The following is a 23,692-nucleotide window of genomic DNA, read 5'->3' as shown; positions in this document are numbered from 1 at the left end:
TGCGTCTAGGGTGTGAGCAGATGCCAAATGGGCAAAACATTACCTCTATGAATGGCAGTGAAATATCTGAATTCTTGCCACTTTTCCAACCAAGTACATGGTGTGACAAATGCAGAATTATTTGTTACTCATTCACTTTTACTTTGGAAAATTCACATTCATATTAACCTGTTATTCCTAACCAGGAAATATAATTTTGTATTATAAGAGAGAGTAACATACAACCCCATATTGTGAGACACATGACAGTTAGTTTTATAAGACAGCTTGCCCTTGAACCACTTTGACAAAATAGACCATGTAGTCCATGACTTTATATTGTGTTGCTTATGTTCAAGTGTTACAGACTTCCATTTGCATTTATGGACAAGAAACATACAGGAACGATACTGGTGTTTTGTTGGTCTTTACCTCTGAACTTAAATCATAGGGAAGTGACCTTACTTCATGAAACTTTATGTAAAGGGCACTTCCATTAATGTTGCTGTTAGTTTTATTAAAGTGGGTAACTTTGATGAGGGGTCAAATTTGGAAGTTGCGACTAGCAAAGTATTTTCACTAACAACATTTTATCTTTTCATTTCATTAATATATATATTTAAACAGCTTGCAGTTGACCCTAGCTTAATATCATCATTGTTTTAATGAATTCTTGTTTTGGACTACAGATTTGAAATTCTCCAATGTACTGATAACTGGAAATTGACTAGAGAATTAGGGATAGAGTTCTAAAGCCAACAAGACTGAACTTTATTATGTTATTGTCCTATGGGTTTCGATTTTGTTGAGTGTTTACATCTAAAAATTTATAAAATCATCTAATCTACTTAGAATAAATTACAGTATCAGTAGTCACCAACTGTTTTTCAAAGAGGAAATATCCCTTTATGCTGAATAGATATGGTTGGAACTTCTTAAGCCAAGTTACATAATACTTCTTAATGGTGTATGTCTACACAATAAACAGTAGCCCCAACTGAGATTATACTTAACCATATTTGAGATTAACTTGAGATTAATTTACCTAACCACATAAATACATTGTTTTCATAGTTAAACTCTCTTTTAGCATACATATATTTCTCTACTATTTCTAATACATATAACAATTTTACGATAAACTATTAAATGCTTTGGTCCATCGAGAAAGAGAGATATCAGCAATGATTAAAAAAATAACCTTCTCAGTTATATTAGAAATAGTGTAACACAAATGTAACATGTTTTTAATGTGTAATTCAAAGTTTCATATTTGATACTTGTTTTAACTTTTAACTTCCTAAAATAAGAAGCATCCTATACTTTTCATTCAAATAGAAATCTAATGTGAACCGTCAATGTACTTGTACAGATTCATTGAACATAGGGAATTTAGGATTATTAGAGATACATGGGCTTCCTGTAAAAGTTTGATTTTTATCTTGCCATTTACAATGACCTGAATGGATCTAGAGAGTATTACGCTAAGTAAAATAAGTCAGTGAAAAAAAGACAAATACCATATGATTTCACTCATATGTGACATTTATGAAACAAACCAAACAAAATAGGAGTGTGGGGAGGAGAGAGAAAGAAGCAAACTAAGAAAGAGACTCCTAACTGTAGAGAACAAACTAATGGTTACTAGAGGGGAGGTGGCGGATGGGTTAACTATGTGTTGGGGATTGAGGAGTGTGCTTGCTGTGATAAGCACGGAGTGTTGTATGGAAATGTTCAATCACTACATTGTACACCCAAAACTAATATTATACCATATATTAACCATCCTGGAATTAAATATTTTTTAAAGTTTAGATTTTTTTTTTTTAGTTTTCAAATGTAGGTCAATCAGAAAAATACAACCTCTGAGAAAGAACTTCTGAGGATTTTCTCTCTGTCCTGAAGTCTAATGTTAGAGAGAGTTTGGTTTTGTTGCCGAAATCCCTCCATGTCTTTCAGAGCTGTCAGATATATAGTGATTTTATCACTTCATAACCTCATTTCAGGTAGCGGACTAATGCTACTGCTTTCTGTAGTTGAATGTGAAGGTGTCTCCTTTTAATGTGACGACAGTGGCATCCTAGTCACTGAAATGACTGAAGGACCCATTCTCCATCCTCACCCCAGAGTCTAGTAGTCAGTGAGGTTCAAGAGCAGCCACACACGAACGAGAAGAAGGATTCACAGTGCCTGGGAAGTCAAGCTGAGAATTTCCTCTCAGAAATTCTAGATGAAGCAGAGACTTCTGGAGCTAGACCATAGCAGCAGTTCCAGAAGATGCCTTTGGCGGACTGCACAGCTCCCTCCCAGACTGAGCGGCGGCAAGATGCCTTGAGTCCTGAGGTGGCTGAAGGCGTGTGTGCTTCTGCTACAGCTCCTGTCCCCTGAGGACGCTCTGGGGAGAGTCCAGCCATGGCACTAGTGCCCTGTCAGCACACACGAGAAGAGTCAAGGGTGACCTTTCACACAGGACTCCACAGGGACTGATGGGAATGACATGTTCCCGCAGAAGTCTGGGTGCTTGAGCCATTTCCGGTTCAGTCCTGTCTTAAAGTCAAGCACTGTGAGACATTTTCATTTGCATCTCAAAACAAGCATTTTCTCATTGCAACACACATCACTTAATAAAGTGATGGTTTTTATATGCCAGCCTCCCGCTTTTCCCATCTTTGCAAATGAGGCAAATTCCTTAGAAAAATGTGGAGCCAGATGTTTCCCAGAAACCACACTTCTCTGGGTTCTTTTCCTGTTTTACTAAGAATTGGATAATGGTTGGAATTATGGTAGGTTTTTTTTTTTTTTCATTTCCTTGAAGTCATATAATTATATATAGATCTGCTCTTCTCAACTTCAAGGTTCCTAGTCAGAGCTTAGAAGAAACATCTTTATTTTGGAGCTGAATGCATATAACTTTCCATTGCTTCTTCAGGCCAAAACAATATTAAAAAAAAAAAAAACATTCCATGTGTGCAGACCTGAATATAATCTTGCTTCATAATTTAAATACACATTTGCTATTCCAATGTGTTACTTTCCATTCTTTATTTTTTTAAGCAACCTTTATGGTGTGTGTTATGTAAGATATGTTCTTTGTGTATGATTTAGAAAGAACGTATGAAATCAAAAAGAAAATAATTGTCACCCATAATTTCATGGGTCACAATTTGGTGGTTATTATTTTAATATACCTCCCTATATATTGAATACATTCTTTCTTTTCTATATGTTTTTGCCTATATAGTTGCATACATACACTCACCCTAGGAGGTATAAAAATGAAATAAGCAGTAATCCTGTTCTAAAGGAGCAATTAAATTCAGTAAAATAAAATGCAGTCCAAGAGAGAAAGCAGCAAGTCATGAAAAAGCTGCATTTCATTCGCTGTGAAAATTAGCACCTGTATTCTTTCAGTTTGTTGTAGAATTATGACTGTTTTGACGCCTCATGCACCCACAGCGGCCCCAGGAATAAGGGGCTGCAGATACAGAGAGAGGCCGCACTTGGGGGGTTAGCACAGGAGCAGGCCCAGAGAGGGAGCTCATGAAATCTTTGTTGAGGACACAAGAACCATGTTTCCTCTCTCACACAAGTAGCCATTTAATGCATGATAGGGCGCAGAAAGGTACTTTATGTGACTGGCCCATTTAAGTTCATCGGGGCTGGGATCCCCCTGGCATCCTCTGGTCTCCTGACAACTGACCAGTCCTGGCACGCCCCCGTCTAGACAGGACACAAAGCAGGGGGAGCCACGCATGGTGCTCTCTGCCACACTCGTGTGTCAGTGTGGCTTCAAGCTGGTGCTGGCTGATCCTGCCTTCTCAGGCTCCTGCCTCAGACCAAGTCTACCTTCCTAGTCTCGGCCCTTCCCTGTTGCACCACTGAGGCCCGTCTGAGCTTAGACCTACCCAGTACTTCCAGGACTGTTTATTTCTCCAGAACTAGATGGGGGACCTGTCTCATTTCCTATCTCATAAGCTCCATTCTATCTGGACAAAATGAAGACATAAATAACGGAACTTACTGAATAATAATCTTATTTCATACACAGCCTAAATCAACCAACTCTGGCCTCAGGACCAGAGAGCTTCTATGACTCACCCTTCCAGTTAAGTACATAGATTTGTAACAACTACCGGAATTCCTCCTCAAGGCATAGTTCCTCATGTTCTACCAGGCTAATTGTGAATGCCCAACATAAGACCTCTAGGCTTCCAGAATTACCGTTTTTCTTTTCTTCATAAATCCTCCTCTCTGCTTATCATGACCTCTGCTGTCCTTCTCTTAAGCCTTCTGAGGAAACTAGCTCCGACCCTTAAATCTACCAAATTTCTATAATTTAGAGGATATTCACAAAGATCCTACCAGGGTTTGAATTGCTAGGAATCAAGGTTAATGGAAGAATGGAAACTGTATGAATTCACAGACCTATTTCTCACCTTGGCAATTAATAATAAAATGAGACTTTGACCAAATTATATTTTTACCTTGCAGATATTGGGACTGTTTGTACAGTCAATATTATTTCCTATTCAGTTAGCACATATTGCCCATGAACAAGAATTTCATCCAGTTTTTATTTTCTTCCATAAATTCCATTTAACCGTCTTTCTTCTTGAGTTCAGAGAACAAGGTAAGAGCTTCTGGAGTCCTTTATCACATCTGAAATCTTCTGATTTGCTTCATCATAGCTCACAGGTTTGACAATGTGATTCCACAGCAATGGTTTGGGATCTTTAATGATACTTGAACTATTTTCTTATAAATATAAACAAGGAGCTAACCTGGAAGCTCCTTCAATGGCTCTTTAGCCCATCACAGTCAACCGCACCTTGTGATTCTAAGAACCTTCCACTGGTGATTCTTCAGTTCAGGATACACCTGACTTCTAGTCTCAGCAAAACTGTCATGCTAACTGTGAAGTCAAGAAAACTTCAAAACTAACAATGAATTCTTCAGACACATCTGCAGCTTGACATTTAGTCAGCCAATCAGAAAATATTCATTGAATTCCTTCCAGGCTCCAGGCAAAATTCTAAGAGCTGGATGAACACAGGTAAATAAAAAGCCCTGGTCCAAAGAAGTTCATTTTGTGCTTGGGAAGGACAGACTCTTGAATGGATAAGACCTTTTCAGATGCTGTTACGTACCTCAATGGAAATCATAGGGTAGTGGCTGGCTGAGACTTGCTAAGGGAAAGCCTCTGAGAGAGAGATACGTGGCCCGAGATAAGCATGTGGGGAAACAGAAAGGCTCAGGATAGGATGCTCCAAGCAGGAGCAACAAATATAAATCACTAAAATGAGAATGAGCTTAGGGAGTGACTGAAAACCAGCAAAAAGTCCAACATAGATGAAATGTAATCAGTGGGGAAAATAAGGGAATGAACATGCAAGAGATGGACAGGATTTTGTGGGTCATCATAAGGAGGCTATATTTTATTCTAGTTCTTTCTTGGAAGCCATAGCAAGCTTTTAATCATGGGATGATGACATCTGTTTCAGTCCTTAAAACCATCACCCTAGATGCTGTGTGGACAGTAGAATACTAGTCACAGTGCGGATGCTGGGGAGCGAGTCATGAGGCGGACGCAGAAATCCAGGAGGAAGATGATGAAGGCCTGGCTCAGGGTGGCAGCACTGGAAATAGAAGCTTTTGAGGTTCTCATATATATTGGAGGTACAATCCATAGGATTTACTTTGGGATGGGAATCTGGTTATAATGAAAGAGTAAACAATAAAACTGAGTCTTAGTTATGGTGCCTAATTGAGTAGATGGGAAAGAACTGTGGAGGAGGGAATTCTGGAGACAGAAGGAAGTCTGTGGTCCTGTCTTGGCCATGTTGATTGATACAGAGATGCCTGCTATACATCCAAGTTGACTAAGTAGATAGTGACACGAGGCTGTGGCTCAGCAACGTGGTTGGTTTAGAGAGGGATCCGGTTACCTGGGAGAAGTGCAAACACAGAAGAGGACGTGGCTGGGGATGGACTAGAGGAACAAGGCAGCATCCCATGATGGTACAGAGGATTCCAGAGGGAAAGTAAAATCTTGAGACCTGAGAAAGAGCAAAACAACAAAACAAAACAAAAGCGAGGCAAAGTTGTTGTGGTTACTGCTTTGTCTCAAAAGCCTCAAGAGAAGAAAGGGTTTCAAAAGCAGGAAGCAATCAACCTTGTCAAGTGCTGCTAAGAGGCCGAGAAAATGAGGAGAGAAAATGATTTTGACAAGTTTTTGACAGGTTCATTTTGACAAATGAAATTTGACAAGACATGGGCCACTGGAGTGTGGGAGGGGAGGTGCAGGGAGAGGCAAACTTAGAGGACAGATGGTAAATAATTGGGATCCAGGAGAAGGTTTGGACGATGAAGTTGCCACTGGGGGATTCTCAGTAGAGGGCCACAAGGACCCTTTTCATGGGTGATTAGAATGACAACGTCTAAAGGCAAAATTCAGGTTTTAGAAGCAAGAGCCAAGGCTGTAGAACCAAACAGCCCAGACCAGATCCTATGAATGAGTAACTAGGATTGGCTGGACTCATGGGACATGCTATGTTTTTGTCCTAAGGCAGCCTAAAAGACCCATGTAACTTATGACCTACACAGGCTTAATCTACCTGGTTGCCTAAGCTTCTGTCCCTTTCATCATGAATCTTCATGAGATTCCCCCTTCCAATGATGAGCTATCAAAGCGGGATATATGCCCAACTAGAGGACCGCAAGTCTTTGAGCAAGAAGCTATGAGTAGAAACAGAAGTAAGGTATACATCTAGAATGACAGTACGAGGTAGAAGGGGCATCACAGAAAGTACAAAGTAGAAAATGGCATCACACCAATGAAGATAATAGGCTATGGGGAAACTTATTCAGGTCCCACTTGAGCAGAGATGAGGAAGAAGCAGGAGTCTGGACCTCAGCCTCTGGTGACGAGGGCCCTGTCGTGTGAGGAGACTAACCGGAAAGGAGAGAGTCAGTGGGTTGAGATCCATTAAACTATTAGGCCTGATATTTGAGAAAAGTTTCGGTTTTCAGGTTGGAAAAGTAGGTGTTGGTGGAATTGCAGAAAACCTGAATGTCAGGTTGGGAGACTTGGACATTATTTGCTAAGAATGAGATCCCAGGAAGGTTTGTGAACAAGATGATGTGATGGTCAGAATGGCAATAGCCTAAAGAGAAATTAGTCAACAACTGAGCTTAGAGACTATTACAATCTGCCTGGTGAGATGTGCTCATAGCTTTCAAATAGATTATATAATTTCAAATAATATGTTATGAGAAGAATATGCACCAAGGATTTTGTGAAAATAGCTTTCCTTTCTTCTTTTTTCCTTCCTCTGGGCAATTGGTGGGGGTATTGCTAGTCTCCTGGAGAAGGAAGACATGAAATGTCTTCTGAACATCTTACTCCAACCAAACCAAGCTGATTTAGAAGTAAGAAGAGGAAGTCCCTTCCCCTCTTATTTTAAATAAAAAATTGAACTTTTCTCTCTAGCCTAACTTTTTATCCTGGCTATATTCGCTATGATTCTCTAAGCTTGAAGTAGTAGGAATTAAATATTTAATTTCAGCAAAATGGAATGACTAGAAAATGTTATACTTAAAATCTCTAGTCACACCCTGATGCTATTTAGATGAAGACATAGAGGAGGATGTTATTCATGTGTGACCACGGTTTCCAGGGCCTGAAGGAGACTTGAAGGATGTTACCTCATACTTCATCAGCACTTGCGAGTCAGAGCTTGATTTTAGCTGCCTGGAAACTTAAAATCGTGTCTGCAGGACTGGGGCAGGGTTCAGTCAATTGGGGTTGAATGTCTGGGGTAGAAGAAATGTCTTCTCTTGCACAGAATCATATAAGAGAGAACCCGTCCTAGGAATACTGCAAAAACAGACTTACACACTGGCCAACCCTTCCTTGCCTTGCGCCAGTGATTCTGGAGTTTTTCTATTGACATAGTACATTTTCTTCTTTTCAGAACATCTCCAAACATTGCCCTAGGATTTGTTCCCTACTTTAACTATCCTGTATTCCCACGTTGCCAAAAACATTTCAATTATTATAAAATGTCTTTTTGGGGGATTATAGAAGCCTTTGGGAATTGAATATCTTCTTAAAGAAAACAACACTGAGCTGCTAAGGAAGCAGAAGTTTAAAACTGCATTTTTTTCACAAGTCTCTGGAATTTTTCTTTAAAAATATGGTAACAGCAAGACATCCATTTTTCCCATAAATTTCTGGATATTCTACTATAAAATATAAAACCAGCAAGGCTTCAGAAACATTATTCCAGCCAGGCAAAGTTCTTCATGCAGTTTCTTTTTTATTTTTTTTTAATACTTCTCAATAAAAAGTAAGCTTCGCACCAAGAAACAGCGCTTTTAAACATCCCAAGCACATCTGTGCATTTATAGAAAGATAGAACAGAAAGATAACTTCTGTATCACTAAAACCTGGTAGTATCAGAACTATGGATAAATTGAAAAATGAAAAAAAAAAATCTTTAAGAGTGTATTCCGAATCAAATAGTAAAAATTCAGAAATAGGATTTCTAACAGGAGTTATGCCAAATTTAGCCATACTGGGTATATTCATTACCAAAAGCATAGTTAATATGGCCACCAACTGGAAAGTGATTTTCAGCACAATTTTGATCCAGGGTTTCACTTACAAATTTGCAAATCATTTGCATTTATCATGGGCCCGCATTGTGGTTTGTATCATACTTTCTTAGAAATATCACTCTATTATGTCTGCCTTTCTCTCTCACTATCTTCCCATTGTATAGCTCTCAGCCTCTCAAATTCATTACCAAGGGGAAGACCGTATATCAAGTTATATATTTCTGGTTCACCTAGTATTTTTTCATATGCCCACTTTATGCCCCTTTTTCTTTAGAGATTGTTTTAATTAAGTTATATGTTCCTCTTCTTTTACTACTTATTTCCCCTAAATTATATGAAGAATGTAATTTTTAATTTTAAATGGGACATATATCATGGGGGGTAAAATGGATTTTTCTATTTGGAAACTCACTCAAAGTGAGTTGTAGTTACAAATATGAACTCTGAGCTTAGTTCCTTACCAATGAACGTTTTGGAGGGCATCTCCCTTATCCTCGATATTAATTCCCACAGATATAGAAAAAGTCTTTGGAAAGAATCTTAGAACAGACAAACTGATAGGAAGTCAAAGATTTTCATCTATATAACCTTTCTGAAATGCAAAAATTATGTTGGCGGAAAGAAGAAAGGAGAGGTCTTAAAGACATTCAGACTTAAAGACATTCCGACACCACTTGTGTCGGAACACAGGTGAGAATGCCCACACCTCGCTGGGAGAGTCTGAGGATTAAATGCGGTGACATCTATAGACTGGCTCAGGTATAGAGTATAGGACCCAGGGCACACGGTAAAAAAAAAAAAAAAATCCTCTTTCCTTCCCTCCCCAACCCAACCTTCATGCCCATATATGAAACACCGCTCCGCTTAAAAATTTCCCCAAATACTTTTACACACAAGGGACACGACACAGCATTTCAGTTTAAGTCAGAAACTCTTTTCTGAGTATATCACAGGAATAGACCATTAATACTATTCTAATGTCTTAGGGTATCCTCAGATGACCACAAAAAGGGGAAACGAGGATGATGATGGCTCACCAGTGTGCTTCGTGGATCTTCGTTAATGAGAGGACATTTATTACCGGGTAATTATATGTCTCTATTATGTGTTATGCTGTTCCATGGTCGTTCATGAATTCTGCCCTGGCACTGTGTCATTCTAAGCATGACATATGACCTAAAGATCAATAATATGAATCAACGGTGGGGACATTGAATAGGAATTTGAAAAAATATGGTCCTAAAGACTGCTAACCCATAACCTCTCACGGAAGAATGCCTCATGCTTCCTAAGTAGTGGTCTAATTTACTTAAATGCTAAATTTCTATTTTCATAGTTGGCAGAATTCTCAGAAACTGCCTCAAGTAAAAGATCCAAGGCTCCTCATAAATGACATAACCAAAGAACTAGTCCAGGGCCCCAAACAGGTTTCCCTGTCCTCTCCTCTCCCTCTCTTGCTCCTCAGGACGCACCCCATCTTCACCGTGTTCCCCTGGGTGTTAAGTTCCGCAACATACGGGACATCCACAGTTGTTTCCTTGCACACAGCAGACATCGTCTTACATGGGTTGGGGAACAACAGATCAGGGACTTGAAACCTCTAGAAGTAAAGCTGAGGACTGAATTGGCTGAGCTGGAGCAGAAGCGGACGAGGAGAAAGACGACACAGTACGAAAAAAGAAACTGAGGGGTCCAGAAGCGGACCCACGTCTCACAGGGAAGAGGAACAAAGCCAAACAAACAATAGAGGCAAATGGATGTAAATGATGCCGGATTGGGCCATAGAGAGAGAGAGAACAACTATGGTCCAAAACGGAATTAGAGTCACACCTGGAGGACACACATGACAGACAAGAGGGGGAAGAATATGGGACGCAGAAGACAGTGGATTCTTCTTTTCATTACTTAGGAACTTACTAACTTCTCCCTGTGGATGGGGATTCTTCTGGGCCCTGAGTGTTCCGCAGTGAGCCCAACAAAGCTCCCAGCCTCATGGGGTAGCCTCCTAAAAGGGGGATACAGTGACTGTGTAAGACAAATGAGTAACAATGTATATCATTAGAGACCAAAGGTATGAAGAATAAAAATAAAGCAGAAAGGGAATAATGAGTGCCAGGGGAGGACAGCAGGGGTTTGTGGTGTCCTACTGGATGGCCCGGGGAAGCTCTTAGTGGGGAAGTAACACTAGAAGAAAAGCCTGCAGGAGGTGAGAAAGCAGCTGTGCAGGCAGCTGGCTGGGAGCAAAGGGGACAGCAGGTCACAGCCCTGAGGCAGGTGCACACGTCTAAGGGTGGAGGAAGCCAGTGTGGGGAAACGAAGCAGGACGGACAGCAGAAGCCGAAGTTCCTGACATCATGGGCCAGAGCGTACGGGATTTCACAGGCCATTGTGAGACCCCAGCTTGCCCACTTATGACAGGAGACGCCGTTGATGGATACGGAGCACATGAGTGAATGATCAGTCTGTGTGAGGTTAGGAGGAGGCTGAAAAGGGGCACAAGGATGGAAGCAGAGAAATGATCAAGGAGCCGATAGTTCAGCGTCGAGATGATGGTGCCTTGAGCCAAGGCGGCAGTAGTGGAGATTAAAAAGAAAGGCCGGATTCTGCATATATTTTGACGGAAGAGACAAACCACATTTGGTTGGGGTGGGGGAGGGTTTGAGATTCTAGTGATCCTTATTTTGTGTCATATTTTGACTTGACCACATAGAGGACCGATTGTTTACCTTCTGTAACCCAGACCCCCTTTCACACACTGGTATCCGCGTATTAACTGGAGCTCCGGGTGGTAAAATAAAATATTGCAACATTTACACGAACCCTAGACTGGAAGATAGCATTTCTCAAAATGCAGTCCATGGGCTGCCCCCCACCCATCAGAAAATTTGGTAACAATGCAGATCCTGGGCTCCACTCCACAGTTAATCAGGTTATTTCTGATGCGTACTCAATTCTAGGAACCCCTGCTCAGAGGAGGAAGGGATTAACGCGAGAACTTCTAACCACCTGGAGAAATCTTTAAAAACAGTTGCCACTATGGACATTGGGGAGGGTATGTGCTTTGGTGAGTGCTGTGAAGTGTGTAAACCTGGCGATTCACAGACCTGTACCCCTGGGGATAAAAATATATGTTTATAAAAAATAAAAAATTTAAAAAAAAAACAGTTGCCACAAATTATAAGAATACCACTGACCACCTGTGATATCCAACTTGTCACAAATCTACCAAACTCGCCCATTCTTTGATTCACTGGACAGAGAGTCATTCGGCTCCCACTCCGTACTACGCGAACAAGACAGAAATTATAAACTTATGAAGGGATTTTTATTTTCCTGCACAGAAACACATGAAAATAATGGAAAATAGTAGGAAAATAGAACGTGCTTGATGGAAATTTTGGCTTCCGCAAATTTCATGAGAGCTACATATGATCAAGAAAATAAGAGGTCATGGTATTAATAGTGTAGCAACAATATAACATTTATGTCTTACTGCTGAATGAGAATTCTCCAAGTTTAGACATTTCCCTGGATAAAGGGTGTTGGCAGCGCCAGAATCATGCTCAAATGAAGTTTCTAGTTGCCTTTTCATTGCCTGGGGTCATCACTGCTCTGGTGCAACACATGGTAAATATTCTAAGTGAGCTGAGTTTAAAAAAAAAAATGGTTCCATCTGGTTGCTGGCAAAGCTCGCTCATTTCAGGTCCTAGGCTAAAATCAGGACACTTTAGAAGTGAGTGAATGCCAACCATGTACTTGAAAAAATGTTCAAATCCGGTTTGAGAATGCAGATCAGATTTCATTCTCAGAATGGTAACTTGTTCTCCTACTTGGGAACCTAATACAGACCCTCGCAGGCTGCAGCTCTCCCAGAGCAGCCCATGGGGCATGTGTGCCTTCCCATCCTCAGTAAATAACTTTAATTAGCATGATGTAATAAAGTGCGGCTTGAAGTGCATTATTCCGAACAGTGTCTTTTTCCAAGCATGCTGGCCAGGCACCCTTTGCTGAAACAAAGGAATCAGCCACCGGCACCTCTTAGCACAAATTCAGCACAAAGAGCCAGTGTTCCAGAGGCTGCTCCTACCTGGCCAGTAGAGCCAGAGGGCAACGTTGGCCCAGTTTCCATGGCCAGGGTCTTCTCTCCATCAGAGGAGAGCAAACACCGCGTGCCTCGGCGTGCTCTGCAGGTAGGCTGAGGAAGAGGACACCATTCTCCCGAAGGCCACTGGACTGTCTTTAACAAAGGATAAGGGAACCCTCCCTGACATATTTTTATTAAGGAGTCAGAATATTAAAATAAATCAGGAAAAAAAGTTCAAGATATGTTTGGGACCATCTCCTTTATTTATTTTTTAAAAGATTTTATTTATTTATTTGACAGAGCGATAGAGAACACAAGTATGCAGAGCAGCAGGGAGAGGGAGAGGGAGAAGCAGGCTCCCTGCTGAGCAGGGAACCCAATGCAGAGCTCCATCCCAGGACTCTGGGATCATGACCTGAGCCGAAGGCAGACGCTTAACCCACTGAGCCACCCAGGTGCCCAGAGACCATCTCCTTTAAATTGGAGAATTTTTTTTCTGTGTGAGGATTGTTTTTATTTTTTTTTTAAGATTTTATTTATTTATTTGACAGAGAGAGATCACAAGTAGGCAGAGAGAGAGATGAGGAAGCAGGCTCCCTGCTGAGCAGAGAGCCTGATGCGGGACTCGATCCCAGGACTCTGAGATCATGACCTGAGCCGAAGGCAGCGGCTTAACCCACTGAGCCACCCAGGCACCCATGTTTTTAAAGATGTATTTTAACATTTCCATTATTAGGTTTGAAATCTTCATAATGAAAACTGGGTATCATGTTAGTTACTAGGTCAAAAATGGTCAATAATGTCCCCCCAGATATGTGAAAAAATTCATTTATTTAGCTTTCTTTATGTCAGATATGTTTTAATCAGCATTGACAGAAGTGAGGCATACCAATATGACTGTTATTCCCAATGAAATTTACTTATTATCACTTTGGTCAGCTACAAAATAAGATTATCCATCCCTCCAATATACACTGAAAATATTTCAATAGGAAATCTGATAAAATCAAAATTCAGAGAGGAGAAATACATTAACTTATGGAATTTACTTGAATTTCAGGATGTGTAACACTGGTGAAAGATTTTTTTCCCCCTCTAAAACCAGGTCAGGGGGCACGTGAGTGGCTCAGTCCATTAAGCGCCTAACTCTTGATTTCAGCTCAGGTTGTGATCTCAGGGTCCTAAGATTGAGCCTCAGGTCAGGCTCTGCCCTCAGCACAGAGTCTGCTCCAGATTCTCTCCCTCTCCTTCTGCCCCTTCTCCTGCTTGCGTGCGCTCGCTCTCTCTCTCTCTCTCTCTCTCTCTCAAATAAATAAATAAATAAATAAATAAAATCTTAAAAAGATAGGGCAGGCTTTAATTTTCTATATTTTCTTCCTTAAACAATTACTGAGAACATACCATGAACCAGAAGATGTACTAGAATATTCCATAATATAATATTCCATACTAGAGTATAGAATTTTGAGCACAAATAGAAAAGAGCCACCTGAAGCTTCAGATCTCTTCACCAGCATCATCTGAAGGGCTTGCTACACAGGCGATTGCAGGGCTCCGTTCCCAGACTGTGACGCAGTAGGTCCGGACTGGAGTGAGCGTTCCCACGTCTCAGTCCCCACCTGCTGCAGGTGCTACTGGTCTGGGAGTCACACTTGGAGAACCACAGGTCTGAAGTCCTGATATTAAAGTGAGCTAAGTGTTCAGAAGGAGAGGGACCCTTTAGAGAAGAGGGACCTCGCTTAAGCAGGGCGCGATCCCTGAGATCTGAACAAGGAGAAGCGCGCAAGTTTAAGAGTGAGCGGGAGAGCATTCCTGACACGGGGAGATTGCCTGAAGTCCTTACGGCCAGGGGGAGCTCAGAGTGCCAGCAAGTGAAAAGTGCCCAGGGTGGGGGTGGGGTACAGGACACAGGGAAAAGCATCTCCTGAAAGTACGTTGGGCAAAGCAGATGCCACGGCATGTTCTGTGAGCTCTGTGTAGAGGCTGAAGTGTAAGGCGGATGCCCGGAAGAAAAACAAGGAGGTCACTTAATATATTATCGCTTCTTTTTCTTTCTTTCTTTCTTTTTTAAGATTTTATTTATTTATATGACACAGAGAGCACAAGCGGGGGTGGATGCCGGCAGGCAGAGGGAGAGGGAGAAGCAGGCTCCTCGCTGAGCGGGGAGCCCGATGTGGGACTTGATCCCTGGACCCTGGGATCATGACCTGAGCTGAAGGCAGACACTTAACTGCCTGAGCCACCCAAGTGCCCCAATATATATAGTTTCAAATGTAAGGAGAATCAGCGGTCAGAGTCCTGGCAGCATTGCAGAAGAGCAGGGAAAGAGCCTGGTACCTTGGTACCAAGAAAGCTCCTGTCCTTAGCTCCGGCTCAGGGGCATGGTCCCGAGGACCACAGACCACCTGCTGTGTTCCAGACACTCTGGTAACAAGAGACTGTTGGTTTGCCCCTCGCTGGAGAATGGGGGCCTTGGGCTGAGGAGACAGGGTAGCCCTTCTCAGCAAGCACAAAAGCCTCTAACTATTCATACACAAAGGGTGTTATGCACAGGCAACCCGCGTCTGCTCCAGTCATGACCAGAGCTGCATGGCACACTTGTGTTTACTTGTCAGCTGGTTTTAAAAATGTGTAAGGCCTGGGACCACCTGGGTGGATCGGTCGTTGGGTGGCTGCCTTTGGCTCGGGTCGTGGTCCGGGGATCCTGGGATCGAGCTGCACTGAGCTCCCCGCTCAGTGGAGAGTCTGCGTCTCTCCCTCCCTCTCCCTTTGCTCAAACTCCTCTCTCTCTTTCTCCCTCAAATAAGTAAATAAAAACTTTTAAAAAAAGAAAGAAAAATGTATAAGGCTTGGATTAGAAAAACCCAAAATGAAAGTTCGACACATGGGAGAATGCGAAGCAAGATCCCAGTTTAAGCCGCAAACCAGCCCAGTTGCTCCATCCCCTCGTCTTTATACCCAACCCTGCCCCAAGTCCAGCTGGCTCCACCTCCAAAAGCCAAGCACTTCTCTCCATCCAGTCCAAGCCCCCATTATCTCTTGCCTGGGCAACTGCGGCAGTGTCCTCATGGGGCCGCCTGCTTCCGTTCCCCATCCCCGTAGCCACTGCCCCCAGCAGCCAGGAGGGCCCTTTACAGTGTAAGGCACAACATCCTGCTTGAAGCCAGTAGATTCCTATTATAGACTCTTGACCATAAGAGGGCTCTAAGGCCCAATGTGATCTGGCCCGAGGACGTTTAGAACCTCATCTTAACCACTCTTCCCTTCTCTCTCTCCTCCAAACACGCTAAGTTTAGTCTTGCACGCAGGCAGTGCATCTCTGGTTAGATGCATTGCTCTGCTCTGCTTGACTCTTCGCATGGCAGGCTCCTTCCCATGACTGTGGTCTCAGTTGGATATGTCAGTCCTCCCGATGTCCCGCTCTGGCACATCTTTCACGTGATGCCATGCATCACGTGATCCTGTTTTATTGTGCTTTGAGCATTTATCCTGGGTCAAATCAGCAGATTTCTGATTCTGCTCTTTCGTTTTCTTCTGTCCTCCTCCTAGAGAAAGGACGTCCGTTCACTGCAGGGGCGTCATTGGCTGTATGCGCTGCAGTCCCCCAGGCATCTGTTGCATTGTCTGTTCCATAGTGACCCATCAGACTTTCTCCGACCATGCCTGAGTGTGCAAGTATCCAACCTCGGAGACCTAAATCGCAACCTTAGTGTGTTGGCATGTGCTACCCTTCAATACTGTTTCACGTCTAGGGGTAGAGTGATGAAACCAGGGCTTCTCTTTAATGTATGTGTATTTCCTGGGTGTCTTGGTTAAAATACAGATTTTAATTTCTAATGAGATGCCTCCCGGGTGTTCAGACAATCCCAGGATAGGTGTCATTCCGGAATCTTGTGATGGACAAAATAACAGCCTCCCAGAGATGGTTACAACCTAAGCCCCGAACCTGCGAATATTTCACGTTGCATGGCAAAACAGAATTAAGATTACTAATCAACTGACCTTAGAGAGATATTTTTATATGGGCCCAATATAATCCCAAGGGTCTTTGACTATGGGAAGTCAGGAGAGCTTTGTGAGGAGCGTCTGTCCCAGCGAGTCTGCTGAGAATGGTCAATGCTGGCTTTGAGATGGAAAGGGGTCAGAGCCAAAGGATCTCGAAATGAGAAAGCAGGAAAACGGATAAACAGGTCTCCGTTCTCGGTCCTAACACCATTCACACATCGGTACTGGTTCTCTCCAAAACACTCGGCCGCAACAAGAAAAGCGACTACTTCATTAAAGTGGAGGTAGTTCCGAGTCCGTACTTTGGATTGGAATAAAAATATAAAACCGGTGCTGATTAGTGAATAATATGAGGGCTGTGAACCAGAGACCATAGCTCCCTGTGTTTCAGGCCGGGGAAGACGATTACGGAGCAGAGGCTTCCTTCCTGCTCTCTTCCCTGTCCACAAACTGCTCGGCTGCCTCTAGGAATTCAGCTGTGTGTGATGACAGAAAAGGGGTCCGAGATGGGAGCAACTCATGGAAGCTGACAGCTGCAGTAATAGATCGTGAGTTTTTTTAAGCCTTTTCATTAAAGTCTTTAAAAGCCCAACCCTAGAGGAACGGGGGTTGGATACGTATCTTCCTTCATCTGAAATTGTTGGAAGGTGCACTAGTGTGTTAAAATATCAATTACTGAGGTTCACCCTTAGAAAGGAATTCTCTGAAAAATCAGATATCAGGGGTGCCTGAGTGGCTCAGTTGGTTGAGCGTCTACCTTTGGCTCAGGTCATGATCCCAGAGTCCTGAGATCGAACCCCAAATGGGGCTCCCTGCTCAGCGGGGAGCCTGCTTCTCCCTCAGCCTCTCCTCCTGCTTGTACTCTGTCTCTCTCTCTCAAATGAATACATAAAATCCTTTAAAAAAAAAAGCAGATGTCAGATCTAGAGCACTCACCCGTGTTCTTCAGAAGCACTGGCATTTTAGCGAATGATACTCTTTTCCCTCTCCCTTTTAAGCCCTCTTTTAGGTCTTATCCACACCTAGTGACATCGTTCTGTGTAGCTAAGGCCCCTCTCTTCAACTGTACGGTTAGTTCATCATCAAGAAAACACTGGGCATTTTTCTTTGTTTCGTATCCACCAGCTCGCCATCACTTCAAGTTTCCCCAAGTCTTTAATCCTTTTGTTCTTATCTGGGTTCTCGGGGTTGAGGACCCGAGAGAAGCTGGCACTTCTATCTACTCATGGCTCTGGGCCAGTTTTTACAGGACTCACCAGGAAAAGACGAATCCCCCCCAAAATATGGAAGTCCAAAGTGGCCTAAGCCAGCCCAGGGGTGATCGTGGGGAGGGGAGGCACAGCTGGTTATACTGCCGTATTGATCAGATTTGTAGTGGAGTTCACACAACCCGCAGGTCCTTTTTATTACGGGTTGTCAGCAGTGAAGAAGGAAGGAGTTGGGTCTGGGACAGAACTGCTTGGATGAGCAAAGGCAACAGACCACAGGCACCCTGATCCTGCTCATCAGCAGTAATTACTCATACTTTAGCAGAATTACTAGAAATATTAGAAACCCTTCCTTTTTGAAAAGGGCAGCCCTTTCGAAGGAAGTCAGGAGAGGTCGACAAATTCGGGGCTGCCCAGTTATTCAGGATTTGCATTTTTACTGCCATCCAGATAGCCCTCCTCTTCCAATGTCGCTGTTTTCAAACTGTGGAGCCCAACCCCTTCATTTGCCATGGAAATGTGAAGGACCTCCTGGGCTGAGGAAGGTCTTGATGCAAAGATTGAAAGGCTGCCTTCTTTGTTCAGGTGAGCCTGGAGAGGTGGCTGGAGGCAGAAAGATCTGGAGCTGAGGCGGCTAATAGGAGAGTCGCTGCAGAAGTTCGCCATTTTAGTTCCAGGCTTCAAGTTGACAGTCCCCAGGATAAAGTGCCTTAAGAGAATTCTGCTGCTGTTTGCAGACATCACACAGACGTCAATAATATGAAATGACACGTTGTCTTGGCAAATGGTTTCATGATAAGGTCCTCCTAATTTTTCTGTTGTCCCAGTTTCTGGTTCCACCTCCAAAAACGTGCAGGAGTTTATATTATGTTTTTATGAAAGTAAACCTACGCCAAGATTATATATGCTTTTTGCACTTATTATATAAAGTTTGAGAAGTAGACCGAACTACGACCCATAAAATAGATCCCTGTCCTGCCGGCCAGCACATGGTCCCAGCCAGGTCACCTTTACATACTTTATTCATGGTTATTTTACTAAAAAACAGAAAGTTTTAAATTCAGTTTTTTAACCTACCACAAAACTGTTGATCCCATAGCTCAAATTTAACCTTAGGAACAAAATTCATGTGTTTTGGGTGGAGAACCAAATGTACAAGACAGCGAGGTAACATTTTTATTCTCCCTCAATTTTTCATCTCTTTAAAGATACTCTTTCAGATGGGTTAGGTTCCTTCTCCTAAACACAACAATATGCACAGTAGAACGTTGTTTCTAAAGCTGCGGTCACAACGCAGTTTGGGGATGCCTGATCGGGAACCCCGCCATTTTCCAGTAAGTCTCCCCGGGGCAGAAGTCTCATAAAGTCAGGAAGCACAGCCGAGGCCAAAGACCCCTTTCCTGGCTAAGCTGGGCTGTCTTTTTTTCTGATTTATTTCCTGGGAGCCTCTGAAGTTTGTGTTAGGTTACACCGTGCAACAGTGTTTCTGGTTTGTCTTTACTGGGTCCAAATAGTAAGAATCACTTAGTAAAGAGTGAGACAGGGTTTTTGGTTTCCAGGAAAGGGATTGGATATCCACTTAATTGCACTGTATATCATTACTAAAACAAGAGGAAGAACTCTCATTAGAACTAATATTTGACATCCATTCTCTCTATGGATGCAAGGCATAACTCCGTTCCATCCATCATGCTGTCCTGTGTCCATGAATATTATAGGTTTATAAGATCAAATAAATATTGTTTCTTCCGGCCAGCTAAATAGCATGATAAGATTGAGGAACTCATTTCTTGCTAAGTCCATTACTCACGGCAGACGTCAGTGTGCGGGTAATTCCCATCTGCTGAGCAGCTGCAATTCAGGCCACAAAGTACAAAGTACACCTAAGCATTTTACAGTTAATTCTAGATGCACTATTGCTCGTAAAACCAGGCTGGGAGCCTTAAAGGAACAGGAGCCCTGAGCCCTCTTCAGCATCCTGGTGCTATACCTGTCATCCCCGTGTCCAGTTTTGCGGTTAGCATTAGCACACTTCTCGAACTGCTGTGAATAATTCTGGGTGTCCATCGCCTCTATCGGGATCTGATCTCGGCACTGCCAGTGCACAGTGCCAGCTTCTCTCTTGAGAAGGTTATACTTCTCTCCCTTCATTTAGTCAGAAGTCCAGTTTATATGGAAGTTTGCCATTCCTCAGTTTTCTTTAAATACTTTCCATATCAGGGCGCCTGGGTGGCTTAGTCCATTAAGCCACTGCCTTCGGCTCAGTCATGATCTCAGCGTCTGGGATCAAGCCCTGAGTGAGCTCTCTGCTCAGTGGGGAGCCTGCTTCTCTCTGCCCCTTCACCCTCCTCCCTCCAACCCTGGCTGTGTGTGTGTGCGTGCACTCTCTCTCTCAAATAAATAAATAAATCTTTAAAACACTATCCTTATTATATACTGGTCGATGTGTTTTTTGTAAATCTTGTTATATATTATGATGCAGTACTTCATGTTCCAAAACTCCAAGCTATCAGAAAACCAGTGTCTTCTGGATCAAACATAAAGTGTGTAGGCTGTTTGAACCTTACGTCTATTTCTTGGGCATCCCGTGGCCTCTAGACATCCCAGATGTGTAAACCGAGAAGACTGGATCTGAAATCCATTTCTTCTCACCCATCTTATAGCTTTGTTAGGACAACTGAATAGTTACTTAGCAGCCTGAGCAGCCTGATCCAGGATCGGCGGGGAACTCTTTGGTGGCTGAGACCGAAAGGTGCACAGATATTTGTTGCCTTTCTTGAGGGGAGGAAGATCCATATGTAACATTTAAGTGGATCCAGAAAATCTGTTACAATTACCTCTGACAGGGCAGTGTGTATTAAATCACTGCCCCCTTACCTGATTAGGGACTGCGTGGGCAACATTTTTATGATTATCTTCCAGTGTCCTAAATCATGTAATCCCAGTACTTATTTAGGACGCACCTAGACTCCATTTCCTTCTGTGCATGAGGGACCCTTGAGCACCTGCCAGGGAACCCAGCCTTGCTCCTGTGCTCCCCCACGCCTGTACCGTTGCAGTAGTCCCACTCATCTCTGCTTCCATCTTGTCCTGGAATCCGTCTCCTGGAAGTTCCCTACGGGCCCTTATCATCATGTCTTTCTTTTGTCTAGAATGTTCAGTGTTCAGTAGCTGCCCCTGCCCGCGGGGTAGAATTTCAAGCTTCTTAAAATGGCTCAGGAGGTTCCTACCTGCTTCTTGGTTCATCGCTTACCACTCCCCATTTGCATGTTCTACTCTTAGAATCCCAATGCTCTGAGCTTTCTCCACAAAAACTAGGGAAATCACCCCATGTCCTTGTGAACATCCTCTTTAGCTGGGAAGCTCTTCACACTGTTCGTGTTCAATCCCACCACCCCTCTGCCCCTGAAGTTCACTGTAAGCAGCATCTACTCTTAAAGCTCTCGCCCATCCTCAGAATACAACTGAAACCTATAGGTTTGTTATAGTTGTTTACATAACTGGTGAGCTTTTTTTTCCTAATTCCTCATTTTACCCCAACTCTTCATTTTACTGAGCTCTACTACTCTTTCACACTCTGGAATCCTTTCAAAGTGCCATTAATATTCAGTCAGAATGATCGTGCCTGTGCTAAGAAAAATATGGACAACTTTTGTAGTATTCACTACCGCGTGTTATGATTGGGAGGGGTTGGCCGACTTGCCCTGTCAATGGCCAAATAATAAGTACTTTAGGCTTTGTGGGTCATATGGCTTCTGTCACAACTACTCAGCTCAGTAGTTACAGCAGAAACGCAGCCACAGAGAATAAGCAAACAATTTGGTGTGGCTATATTATAATAAAACTTCATTGATAAACACATATAGCCCAGGACCACAGTTTGCTGACTCCCTGAGTCATCTGGAGACTTATTTCTGTGGGGGAAGGTTTAGTCACATACTGTTCAGGTACAGAAACATTTTCCAAGTGCTTTGATCCCAGAAAATATCTTCTAATTATACATGGTCCTGAAGTAAATACTTTGAAGGATACTTGTACCATATCTTATTGTGCAGTTTTATCAGAAACAGAAGCTAAGGGAATAAGATTATATAAAAATTCATTTGCCTTAATAACAACCCTCACAGCTCAGCATATCAGGAGTTGCATCCCAAGTGAACCAGAAATTTCTATATGCTTCCCTGGCATTCAATAATGAGAGCCATAAACGTGTTCATACTCCTTACTAGTACAATAATTTTTAGGAAATATCCCACAGTAGTGACTCCAAGGGAACAAGTCCCTTGTGTGTGCAATGATATTTAGAATAGAAATATTCATTAACATTGAAATTCTAAAGTAACTCGGTTGGAAATGGAACCATAGCATGGAGGAATTCTGTAGAATCTTTTTATGTGGTGATTGTGTGAAGTGTATAGAACCTTGCAAATGTGCTCATTAAAATTACAGTGTCAGATGAAAAGAGTGCATTTACATGGTCTCAAGCATAAAAGTCAATATACATGAATTCCATCATTCAATATTCAGTAAGCATTCATTGATTAAGAGCCTACTATGAAAAAGTCTCTGCTCTAGCACTGGGAAGACAATAATGAATAAAATAGACCAAAATCCCCACCCTCATAGATCCAGTATTCTTAGGGGAGGGAGAAGATATTGAAGATCATAAAAATTTTAACAAATGATATATTTGGAAATTTAATATAAGATTCCCCCCCCCCATTAAACTGCTTGTATAAAAAAGCTTTCCCTCCTTTATTTGGTATGTTTCATATTTTAGGAATAAGAATTTCTCTGATCATTTCATTCATTCAACTGGTGTTCATAGAGTTCTTACTATGTACCAAACACTTTTCTGGGCACATGGAATATAGTGCAAACAAAACATACAGGAACACCTGTTCTCATGGAGCTATGGAGAGAGAGACCAAATATCAGACAAATAAATTAAATGTGTACAAGGTTAGAGGTGATGAAGGGGCAGAGGTAAGAAGGCAGGGTATGAATGTTGGGAGAAGGCAAACCTTTAGATTGAGATGGTGCCTTCTGAGTAAAAAGTTAAAGAAAATGTGTAAACAGTGTGACACTGGGTGGGGGGTAAGAGGAGAAGTCATTCTGGATAGGGTGATCAGCAAGTGCAAAGGCCCTGAGGTTAGAGTGTGCCTGACATCTTCAAGGAACATTAAGGAAGCCAGTGGCTAGAGTGCAGTGAGTGAAGAAATGAATAGCAGGAAATGAGATCAAAGGGAAAGAGAAGTCCAGATCACATCTGGCCTTTTAAGTCATTGGAAGGATGTTGGCTTTTATCCTGAATAATGAAAAGATGCTGGAGAGTTCTGAGCTGAAGACAGAGATGATCAGGTTTGCATTAAAGTAACAGCCACTGTTACAACAGACTTGAGGCTTTGTTTGAGGAGACTATCGCAGTAACCCAGGTGAGAGAAGATGGCTCAGACCAATAGGTTAGTTAAGGAGGGTGAGGATCTTAGGCTGTGGAGGCACAGGGGAAGGGTAGAGAGGCAGGAACCAGTATTCCCACTGCCAGAGCCCACCTGCCACGAAAGATTAGTAACTTGGGAGCAGTGACCATTTCTGAACTGTTACTATACCGCGTGTAGGAAACATGGTATCAGACACATACTAGGCACTTAATTTAAGCTGATTAAATGTTGCAAAACCAAAAAGAAATGTGAAACCATATCTCTATTTTGTGGCTGTCTCCTGTCACAGAACAGTCTCCCTACCACTTTGCCCTGAGTCATTTTCCCTTCTTTGTTTATTTATTTATGAATTAGCC

At 42.5% G+C, this 23,692-nt stretch overlaps 1 protein-coding gene across 3 annotated transcripts in view; it reads left to right on the top strand.

The window, feature by feature from the left end:
- The window catches only part of RASSF6 (Ras association domain family member 6), a 45,621-nt gene that overhangs the window by 1,038 nt on the left and 20,891 nt on the right, over window positions 1-23,692 (top strand). For 2 of the 3 annotated variants that reach the window (XM_059396802.1, XM_059396810.1), the window contains exon 2: window positions 9,585-9,682. In XM_059396802.1, coding sequence (XP_059252785.1) covers window positions 9,621-9,682 — 62 coding nt within the window. In that variant the 5' untranslated portion in view covers window positions 9,585-9,620. Of the gene's footprint in view, window positions 1-5,480; window positions 5,656-9,584; window positions 9,683-23,692 lie in introns of all 3 variants that reach the window. The other variant, XM_059396817.1, reaches the window with a different exon arrangement.

The sequence above is a fragment of the Mustela nigripes genome, chromosome 1, assembly GCF_022355385.1.
Source record: "Mustela nigripes isolate SB6536 chromosome 1, MUSNIG.SB6536, whole genome shotgun sequence".
In the NCBI taxonomy this organism is placed as follows: domain Eukaryota; kingdom Metazoa; phylum Chordata; class Mammalia; order Carnivora; family Mustelidae; genus Mustela; species Mustela nigripes.
This window is presented reverse-complemented; position numbering and strand designations above follow the sequence as displayed.